The sequence below is a fragment of the Bos javanicus genome, chromosome 5 (assembly GCF_032452875.1).
Source record: "Bos javanicus breed banteng chromosome 5, ARS-OSU_banteng_1.0, whole genome shotgun sequence".
In the NCBI taxonomy this organism is placed as follows: Eukaryota; Metazoa; Chordata; class Mammalia; order Artiodactyla; family Bovidae; genus Bos; species Bos javanicus.
This window is the reverse complement of record NC_083872.1, coordinates 28133106-28144221: the sequence shown is the minus strand read 5'-3', so window position 1 is coordinate 28144221 and position 11116 is coordinate 28133106. Positions and strand designations below refer to the sequence as shown.

The 11116-nt window shown below is 50.6% G+C and overlaps 2 protein-coding genes across 2 annotated transcripts; both read left to right on the top strand.

The window, feature by feature from the left end:
* The first annotated feature begins 725 nt into the window (after positions 1-725).
* LOC133248653 (keratin, type II cuticular Hb5-like) lies at positions 726-4038 on the top strand. Its single transcript, XM_061419025.1, has 3 exons — positions 726-755; positions 1155-1184; positions 3224-4038. The coding sequence occupies exons 1-3, from the start codon at positions 726-728 to the stop codon at positions 3662-3664; spliced, it is 501 nt and encodes a 166-aa protein (XP_061275009.1). The 3' UTR covers positions 3665-4038.
* Positions 4039-4534: 496 nt separating this feature from the next.
* LOC133248652 (keratin, type II microfibrillar-like) lies at positions 4535-10500 on the top strand. Its single transcript, XM_061419024.1, has 5 exons — positions 4535-4540; positions 6107-6315; positions 8697-8757; positions 9676-9771; positions 10444-10500. The coding sequence occupies exons 1-5, from the start codon at positions 4535-4537 to the stop codon at positions 10498-10500; spliced, it is 429 nt and encodes a 142-aa protein (XP_061275008.1).
* Positions 10501-11116: the final 616 nt, after the last annotated feature.

Genomic DNA, 11116 nt, shown 5'->3' with positions numbered 1-11116 from the left:
CCCTCTGCTCCCTGTATCTCCTAGGCTTGCCCACACTCAGAACTTGCTCCTTCCCCTCAAACCACACTGGCCTCCTTGTTCCTGGAGGGAACCAGCCAGGCCTGTTTGCACCTTGAGCAGCTGCCCTGACTCTTCCTCTGCCCTCATGGCTCATCCCCTTACCTCCTCAAAACCTTGGCTCAAAGTCACCTTCTCAGTGCAGCCCACTCAGACCACCCTGCTGCGAACAGCCCTGTCTTTCTCCCTACTCTCCTGATTTCTCTTGTCTTGTTATGTTTATTCTTTCCATAAGACTTATCATCTAGGGTAGTCAGTCAGTCATGTTCGACTCTTTGCGACCCTATGAACTGTATCCCACCAGGCTCCTCTGTTCATGGAATTCTTCAGGTAAGAATACTGGAGTGGGTTGCTATTCCCTTCTCCAGGGGATCTTCCCGACCCAGGGATCCAACCCGGGTCCCCCACATTGCAGGCAGATTCTTTACCATCTGAACCACCAAGTTTATTGTCAATCTCTTTCCACGGAATGGAAACTTAAAAAAAACACACGTTGTTGTGTGCTTTATTCACGGGTGTATCCCAAGTTCAAAGAATGGTGACTGGCACTGGTGCTCAGTAAATTCTTGCTGAATGTGAGAAACATACAGAGACCAGCATGAGACCCTTCCAGAGCATCCGTGTTGTATTGCAGTTTCTATTTTGTTTCCCTTAATCGGCGAGTCCACATGGAGGAGCAGCCTGGCCTTCTGGCCCAGGCAAGTCTCCTCCCACCAGTCAGGGTTGGTGCGGGAACTGTGCAGCAAGTGGGGAGGCGGAGGCAGTCTTGTGGCCACAAGAGCAAAAGACTGGAGTCGGTTGTTTCTGTAGGAATTCAGTTTGTAGGGTCTCCTTATCCCATCACTGACTGGGTTCACCCTGGGGACTCTGCACCTATGCTCCTGGGGCACGAACTGCTCCCTCTGGATATATCCCTGTGCTCCTCACATAGAGTAGGACTCTGCTTCCTGCTGTGCGGTGGGGTGGGGGTGGCGTGTATGTGTGTGTGTGTGTGTGTGTGAGAGAGAGAGAGAGAGAGAGAGGGAGAGAAAGAGAGAGAGCAGAGAGGACTCCCCCCTTATTCCCCTTGTCCTGTTTCTCTTATGCCCCTTCCCCAGGCCTGCTTCCTGAAGAGGGCGTTCTGGAAGGTTAGTCCTTGTTCTCGGAGAAGGCAATGGCACCCCACTCCAGTACTCTTGCCTGGAAAATCCATGGACAGAGGAGCCTGGTAGGCTGCAGTCCATGGGGTCGCTAAGAGTCGGGAACAACTGAGCGACTTCACTTTCATTTTTCACTTTCATGCATTGGAGAAGGAAATGGTAACCCACTCCAGTGTTCTTGCCTGGAGAATCCCAGGGACGGGGAAGCCTGGTGGGCTGCCGTCTCTGGGGTCGCACAGAGTCGGACACGACTGAAGCGACTTAGCAGTCCTTGTTCTTGGCTTTGTGCATAGGGATTTTTGTAATGAGTGTTTTACTCAAGACCCTGGTGAGCTGAGGGCTTTGGCATCATAGCAGTCAGGGCCGCCAATGGCACTTGATCCAAGAGGCAGGCACCTCCCCACTGGGCCCATTTCCCCACTGTTCTTCTGGGAGGTGTCATCTTATGAGGTGGGGGCGGGAGGCCAGGGCTGAAGGTCTTGGTTTGTTGAGGGGCCTCAAGTACTGAGCAATTTCTCTGGGTGTCTGGCTTGCCCAGTGCCTCTGCCTGGCACCCCTGCCTCTGTTCTCTCTGCCAAATCTTACTGTCTTCCAGGACCTGCCTTGGCTCCCACCTCCTTTGTGGCCCCCCCACCCCACCCCAGCCTACCATAAGTAAATGGCCCTCCTCAGAATGCCAGAAGCACCCCCTTTGCCTGATCGGTCATCTTTCCCTCTCTTGCCATCCGTCTTTCCTGCCTCTGTCTGGTCTTCCCGTGAGAATGAGGTTCCTCACGGCAAACTCTGTCTACTCTCCTTATTTCCCACAGCATCTAGACCTGGGTCCTGCTCTGGTGGGACATCAGCACTCACCCCCAAGAAGGAAGGCACCTCCTCCAGGCTGGCTCCCAGGCTTGGCACACAGCGGAGGGTCAGCCAGTGTCTGTGGACTAGATGGAGGAGCTCTCCACACATTGGCCCTTCCCTCTGTGTCCGGGCTATTCAAGCAATGCTTCCTGAGGAGCTAGTATGTGCTGGTTGCCATGAGGGCTATAAAAGTGGATAAGGCATGATGTCTGAATCGAGAGGCCACTACTAGCTTCAGTAACTCTACTATAAGGGGATGTGGCTGTGCACTACTAGCTTCAGTAACCCTACTATAAGGGGATGTGGCTGTGCACTACTAGCTTCAGTAACCCTACTATAAGGGGGATGTGGCTGTGCACTGAATGACCTGCATGACCCCGCAGTTGTCTTCCTTGTGTCAATGGAAGGGATTAGTGGCTGGCCAGCCAGCGGCACCTAAGAAGAGAGGCCAGCACCTTCATCCACGCCGGGCTTCCCTGGTGGCTCAGCTGGTAAAGAATCCGCCTGCAATGCAGGAGACCTGGTTCGATCTCTCTAGGTTGGGAAGATCTAGAGAAGGAAATGGCTACCCACTCCAGTATTCTGGCCTGGAGGATTCCATGGACTCTATAGTCCATGGGGTCACAAAGATTCGGACATGACTGAGAGATTTTCACTTTCATCCATGCCAGGCAAAGGCTCGAAGATGACCCCTCACCCGCGCTCACCCGGAAGGATGTTCCAGGCATCGAGTGCTCTGCTGGGAAGGACAGGCCCAGGGACCTTAGTGGGACATGGGACCCTTCGAGTCTCAAGAATGCACTGGTACAGGCCTCCACTCGCCCATGTGGGATCATGATATCAGGTCTGACCCCAGGGCTGCAGGGGAATTAGGGGCTTCATGGATGTGTCTAGGCCTGTGGGGCTGAAAAGGCAGGGGCAGGTTTATTGTGATGCAGGGTCTCCTTGATACATCTATTAAGGGAGGCAAGTTTCAGCTTTCTTCTCAGCCTGCCTAGCGGGAGATTCCCACGCTCGTAAATGATGTTAATGACTTTCTCCTGACTTTTATGTTGTCTGGAGGCCTGCTGTCTGCCTGATAAAAGGCAGGAGGGGTAGCGGGTCCTAGTATCCTTGGATTCTCCCCACTTCCCCATCCTGGCTCTGGCCTGGCGAGCAGAGGCATGGCGAGCCATTCCTAGCACAACAGCTCCAGCTACAGGGTCAGGGACTTCAGCTCCTGCTCAGCTGTTGTGCCCAAGCCTGGGGTGCATGGCTTTGCCAATGGCCTGGCCTTCCACGGGGGCAGCCCCGGGGGCCCCGGCTACCGGCGTCTCGGGGGCTTCGGCAGCAGGAGCCTGTGTGCAGTGGGGTCCCCACGGATCGCAGTGAGTTATGCGTGGCCCCTCCGAGGAGGGGGCAGCTTTGGTTACCGGGCAGGGGGCCTCTACGGGCCTATCCCACCCTGTATCACCACTGTGTCGGTTAACGAGAGCCTCCTCACGCCCCTCAACCTGGAGATCGACCCCAAGGCGCAGTGCGTGAAGCATGAGGAGAAGGAGCAGATCAAGCGTCTCAACAACAAGTTTGCTGCCTTCATCGACAAGGTGGGTGTCTGGGTTGTCCCCTGGGCTGCGGCTTAGGAAGGGAAAGGTACTTGGAACCTGGTGACAGACTGGGTTCAAATACCTGGGGACTGCCTTTTCCGAATTAGCACATGGCCCTGAGAACATGACTGAATCAGGGTCTCAGTTTTCAAAAGTTGCCATGAGACTCCAACGTAATCATGGATGTGAAACCACCAGAGAGAAAAGAAAGGCTTATCGCTGCTGCTCACCTTGCCCAGCAGGAGCTGACTGTGTGTCTGGGGCCCCATCTTCTGGATCTCAGCCATCAAGGGGGTTGGGCGGGGTGGGCCTCTCTACTGAGGCTGGTGTCTCACCCTCTCCTAGAGGAGATGCTGCCATCTCCCTTGTGGACAGGGGAACCACGACAGAGAGAGAGGCCAGAAGCTCCTGTCCTGCTCCTGTCTGGTGGGCACCTTGTGGGAAGCCTGGGAATTTCTAGGACTTCAGGCCCTGATGCACTCCCCTACTCAAAATATGCACAGATTAAAGACAGTGAGGTGAGAAACAGGAGATCCATGGGGGCCAGGTTGGGGGATGTAGCACGGTGCTCTTCCGATGTTGCAGTCTCCAAGCCGGACTTCTGGTTGGATATGTAGCTCTGGTTTCTCAGTGAAGCTCCCTCTGTGAGTCTGATGGCTCTGGGAAGGATAGCCACCCATGTCCATTGGAGGAAAGCCCCCCTTTCCAGGGTGATTCCTGTGCACATCTGCACCTTGGACTTTGTAGTAAGGTGCATTCCAAGGGGATGGGGGCGGGAGGGGTGGAAACTTTGTTCTTAGACAAATGCTCTCATCAGGAATAGGCAGGTCTGTAAGCAAAAGTCCTGGACACCCGTTCTTAACATGCTGTTGGCTGTCCAAACCATTCTTCCCTCACATCGGCAAGATGAAGGTGACGTTGGATCATGCAGGTCACTCTTTGCCCAAGGCCACCCACCAGGGGTTGGGCAAGGTTGAAATCCAGCTCATACCCAGCATTGTCCAAGTTTCAGGGTTGTTAAGGTGAGGTAAAGCTAGATTCTTGCCCCAAATCACTCTCTTATTAGATGCTGGTGATGAATCGAATTTTTATAAAACAGTGTGAAGGCCAAATAAAACATGCCTCTGGGCCAGATCACACCTGGGGGCTGCCAGTGTGCCATTGCTGATGTGTTCTCACTGCCTCAATTTAAAATGAGGCTCAGAGGACTTCCCTGGTGATCCAGTGGTTAAGAACCTGCCTGCGAGTCCTGGGGACAGAGGTTCGATCCCTGGTCCAGGAAAATTTCACATGTCTCAGCACAGCTAAGCCCGTGTGCCACAACTACTGAGCTCAGACTGTGGAGCCCATGCTTTGCAACAAGAGAAGCCACCGCAAGGAGAAACCACACACCGCAACTAGAAAGGAGCCTCTGCTCACCACAACTAGAGAAAGTCCTCGAGCGGCAGCGAAGACTGAAGGCAGCCATAAATAAATAAATAAAAATTTAAAAAATGAATTGAGGCTCAGAAAACATGAGGCACAATGACGTGGTGAATGGCAGAGTTAAGCAATGAAAAATCTTCAGATTCCTGATGCAGTCCCTCTGGACCCCTTGCCTTGGGGTCAGAGCGAAGGAGAGTCATGGTAGGTGCAGTTTTGAATCACTGCCATAAAAATGTCCACAAACTTAGCAACTTAGAGGAACACAAACCTATTACCTAATGAGGCCAAAATCAAGGGGTCAACAGGGTTGTACTTCCTCTGGAGGTCCTGGGAAAACTTACTTTCAGGGCCATGCAGACGTTGTACAGAATTGAGGTCTGTGACTGGAGGACTGGAGGCCCTGTTCCTTGCTGGCTGACTGCCAGAGGTTGGTCTCAGTGTCTAGGGGCCGCCATATTCCTTGACTCAAGGCCTGATCTCTATCTTCAAAGATGATAGTGGTCCAGAGCTTCTCATGGTTCAAATCTCTCCTCTGCTTCCTTCTTTTGAGGGTATCTTTTACGCTTCTGCCTTCCCTTCCAGTTTAAAAGGCCTGTGTGACTATCTTGGAGCCACCTGGATAATTCAGGCTCATTTCTTGATCTTCAGTTTCATAACCTTAATTCCACCTGCAAGGTCCTCTTGCATGTAATGTGACCTATTTACAGGTTCTGAGGATTGAGACATAAACATCTTTGAGGGGCCATTTTTTGTCTTGTCACATGAGGTCTGGGATATTTTTGCAGGATGAGGAGTTATTTCATTCTGTGCAGAATAAATAAGTCACAAATAAATTGTGTATTCTTCCTGGAAGGAGAGATGGAGTGAAGGGAAGTTTTTTGGGGGAACAATTGTGTCTTTCATTTTCTGACTTGGCCAGATCATTTGGCCTCTGGGGGAAGGTCATGGGCTGCTGCGGGTCAGAGATCCATCCCCAAGGGCAGAGGGAGCTCTAGGGGACCAGTCACCTCCTGGGGCTCCTCCTGAATCTCTTTCTACCACTCTGGATGGCAGGTGCGCTTCCTAGAGCAGCAGAACAAGCTGCTGGAGACCAAGCTACAGTTCTACCAGAATCGCCAGTGCTGTGAGAGCAACCTGGAGCCCCTGTTCAATGGCTACATCGAGACACTGAGGCGGGAGGCCGAGTGTGTGGAGGCCAACAGCGGGAGGCTGGCCTCAGAGCTCAACCACGTGGAGGAAGTTCTGGAGGGCTACAAGAAGAAGTGAGTGTGGCCAGGCTGGGAGTGGTTATAGGTGTGCAGTGGGTCTTGACTGAGTTCATACAACCTTCCTGGAGATGGAGGTGGCTGAAGATTAGGGTCATCCCAGCCTACTTACCAAGGTGCTTCTGCTTTATTAGTCTGCTCTGTCTTGTCTCAGCTCTCAACACTTGCAGCCCCATTCGGGGAAAGGGGGAAAGCTTTGCAGGGAAGAAGAGCTCCCAGCCTGGGAGAGGTGGGCACACATCCAGAGCACAGACTGACCCAAAGATGGAGAAAGTGACAGTGAAAGTGTTAGTCACTCAGTCGTGTCCAACTCTGTGTGACCCCTGGGCTGTAGCCTGCCAGGATTCTCTGTCCATGGAATTCTTCAAGCAAGAATCCTGGACTGGGTAGCCATTCCTTTCTCCAGGGGATCTTCCTGACCCAGGGATTGAACCCCGGCTTTCTGCATTGCAGACAGATTCCTTACCATCTGAGTCACCAGGGAAGCCCAAGAGAGATGGAGAGTGAGGAACAAAGGAAGCAGGAGGATGGAGAACAGACACTTGGGAGCAGTCAGCACTAGGACGGGAGGAAAGGAGAGGTCTCTGGGGAGTTACCTTGAAGATGATTTGGCAGATACCATTCAAGTGTCTGATGACCTTGGATCATTCTTCTATTTATTCTGCAGAGAAGTTATCAGCTCTTGTTCTGCCAGGCTCCACAATTCAAAGGTCCATGTAAATCTTTTGTTTTCAGACCAGATCAGATCAGATTAGTCGCTCAGTCGTGTCCGACTCTTTGCTACCCCATGAATCGCAGCACGCCAGGCCTCCCTGTCCATCACCAACGCCTGGAGTTCACCCAGACTCACGTCCATCGAGTCAGTGATGCCATCCAGCCATCTCATCCTCTGTCATCCCCTTCTCCTCTTGCCCCCAATCCCTCCCAGCATCAGAGTCTTTTCCAGTGAGTCAACTCTTCACATGAGGTGGCCAAAGTACTGGAGTTTCAGCTTTAGCATCATTCCTTCCAAAGAAATCCCAGGGCTGATCTCCTTCAGAATGGACTGGTTGGAGCTCCTTGCAGTCCAAGGGACTCTCAAGAGTCTTCTCCAACACCACAGTTCAAAAGCATCAATTCTTCGGCGCTCAGCCTTCTTCACAGTCCAACTCTCACATCCATACATGACCACAGGAAAAACCATAGCCTTGACTAGATGAACCTTTGTTGGCAAAGTAATGTCTCTGCTTTTGAATATGCTATCTAGGTTGGTCATAACTTTCCTTCCAAGGAGTAAGCGTCTTTTAATTTCATGGCTGCAGTCACCATCTGCAGTGATTTTGGAGCCCAGAAAAATAAAGTCTGACACTGTTTCCACTGTTTCCCCATCTATTTCCCATGAAGTGATGGGACCGGATGCCATGATCTTCGTTTTCTGAATGTTGAGCTTCTTTTGTTTTAATTCGATTTATTTAGTCTGGCCATTACCTTGTTTAAACTTACTGGGTCACTTGCTCATCTTTACATGGCAGATATGGACAGAGTGATGAGTGATTTTGACATAACCGGTGCTGGTAATTTCACCGGGAAGTACTTGAAATTCTGGTCTTGGAAGATCAGGCTCTACCATCCAGATGGATCCAGCAATGGGTTTTTAAACTTTGCCTGGGGGGATGCAAATGCAGACACAATTGTGTTTGCAGGTGTCAGGGTCTGTCTCCCACTCTGGGGGTGTGAGGGCTGGTAATTATAGAGCTCAGAGTTTATAGCAGTCCCAATTACCCTGTCATTAAAAAGTTGTGAAAACCATGTTCTGGGAACTCTGGTGCTCCTTGTCAGGTTGGGGCAGGACTGCTCCAGGGATAAAACCTCACAGGCAAGACAGAGAGACTAGACCAGGCTGGCAGAGGAAGGCTGTGGAAATGCTCCCAGCAATCTGGGCACCATAGATGACTTCTCTGATTTCAAGGTCTTGGATGGTGGGGGAGGAGGGAGAGAATGGCCTCCTGGTCGCTACATTTTTTACAGTTTTAGAGTTGAAAGGCCCCCTGGAGCATCTTTCATTCATTTGAAATGAACAAATAATTACTGTGTACCTGATCACACATCGGGCAATTTATCCCAAGACCAGAGAGATTCAGTGACTTGCCTGAGGTTTTGCAGCAACTAAAGCCCAAACTTGGACCAGAAATCAGGTATCTAGACTCCATATCCGGTGTCCTTTGGTGGGTTCTTTGTGGCTGAGAAACAGAAGTATAGAGAGGCCCAGACGCTTCTCCTAAGACACACAGAAAGTCCAGGGCAGGACCAGGGAGTTTTGATAACCTAGGACTCGGCTGGCTAGCCCGAGGCCCTTACCCCTTGGGTGGGGCCTCTCCAACTGTGCTGTCTCTCCTCAGGTATGAAGAAGAGGTGGCTCTCAAGACTATGGCCGAGAATGAGTTTGTGGTGCTGAAGAAGGTGAGTGACTCGTTGCACGTGGAAAGGAATTAAATATTGGATGCTGCATGCTTGGACACTGGGCATCTTGCTAATTTCGAGTCAGTCCAGTTGTGGTCAGACCAGGTTCCTCGGCAAACGGATGCTTGTCGGTGGGTCAGGCTGCCAAAGCCATCTTGGTGCCATGCAGGAACCCAGCCTGTGCTGATGGAAGCTTCTTAAAAAGAGACCTCATCATGCTGCTGTTTGGCTTTTTGTAAACTTCCCGAAAGCTGAAATGGTCGCTTTCAAATCAGTTTCACTCTCCTATGGCCTTTGCTTCCCAGATTGGGAAGTATTAGTTCTCAGCTTGGTAGTGACTATGGGAGCTGTGGTCCTTATTCAGTGCAAGTGGAGACGGTGTAAAAACCAGGGGAGAAAACTATTAATGATTTCTCTTTGATTTCAAATTGGTGAGTTGAAGTGTATGCTAATGCTCTTCATAAATACTGTGCTTACCTTACACACCTCATTTGTTAGTAATCACAGAATGGAGAGAAGGCTGGTAGAAAATCTGCCAGGACAGGTGTGGCCTTGGTTTCAGATGGGAGAGCCAGCTGCTTGGGTGCTGAGTGGTGCCTGACCTGGGCGCCAAGGACCACCCCTGGCTCTGTGCTCACCACACGGCCATGCTCTATGGACCAGTTTGGCTTGGCGGCTGCAGCCTGACATGTTGGGTTGTCATCTTAGGCTACCTGCTTCTGCGGGATCCCTAGTTCCGGAGGAAGTGGAAAGAAGTCTCTAGGAGTCTGACTCCTCCCCACTTCTATCCCAGGGGGTCCCACTGATGTTTGTGTGATGGCAAAGGGGTGGGCTGGGAGATGACCTCAGGGCCTCCACAGAGGCTGACGGCTCCCCTGGCCCACTCTCCTGTCCCACCCTCCCGTGTGTCTCCACCAGGACATTGACTGTGCCTATCTGCGCAAGGCTGACCTGGAAGCCAACGTGGAGGCCCTGAAGGAGGAGATGAGCTTCCTGCAGTCGCTGTACGATGAGGTGAGCCTCTTCCCATCTCCAGAAGGGCAAGGGAAGGAGAGGGCAGAGGAGGGTTTTCTAGGTTTTCTGTCATGGTTCCTTGGTTCTAGGAAAAGTTATGCATTCCTTACTCTTCTAGGGCCTCAATATCCTTTCCTTTTATGACAAGAGATTTTTCTCTTGCTCAGATCTTTCAAAATAGAAATGAGTAATGCCCTACCTTTTTGGAGTGAACAGATATACACTACTATATCTAAAATAGATAACCAACAAAGACCTACCATAGAGCACAGGAAACTAAACTCAACATTTTGTAATAACCTATAAGAAAAAAAAATCTGAAAAAAGATATATATGTATGTATAACTGAATCAGTTTGCTATACATATGAAGTGATCATAACATTGTAGATGAACTATACTGCAATTAAAAAAGACAAGAAACAAAAAATAATTTGAAAGACTGATTCATTGCCTATCTACACAGCATGACATGGAGATCTGACACTGTAAGTTTAGGTATATGAATATAATAATCATATCTTATTAATTCAAATAGTATGAAAGCCCAATTAGAAAATTCAGGACTCCAAACCTATCTGTTATTTGGTGGATTAGGTTTATACAGACAGTCACAGCTGATCTGGGTAGTTGGGGCCCCAAGTGGAGTGACCCAATTTGACTTTATCCACAGAAATCTACCTCTGTTGATCTAGGCATTAATGAAATTCCACCTTACTCACTGCCTTGATATTATGATTCGAATTCTAGCCTTTTATTCTTAAAGCAGCATTTAAAAAATTTTCCTGACTTGTCAGAAGTTTCCTAATTAATTTTATAAAATTTCAGAGTTGGGGTTTGTGTTTTGAATTACCTGTGGAGAGGAGAATCGGTGAGGGCTTTGGAGATGAGGGCAATGGTTGTTGTCTCCTACAGGAAATTTACCTCCTTCAGTCGCAAATCTCTGACACCTCGGTGGTGGTCAAGATGGACAACAGCCGGGAGCTCAACATGGACTCGGTTGTGGCTGAGATCAAGGCTCAGTATGATGGCATCGCCAGCCGCAGCCGGGCCGAGGTTGAGTCCTGGTATCAAACCAAGGTGAGCTGAAGGGCAGACTTCCCCACTGGGCAGAGAGGACCACTGGAGCTGGAGCTTCCCTGGAAAATGCACCCATGCACTCAGAGGGGCTATGGTGGAGGTCCACGCAGAGCAGGGCAGGAGGTGGGACAATCCCAGAAGAAATGTGGGTTGACTCTGCATGACAACATCTCAGTACCTGCAGCCACCTTGTAGTCATTGGTGCTTTCCTCCTGTCTGTCTCCCAACCTGCAGTGCGAGGAGATGAAGGTCACAGTAACACAGCA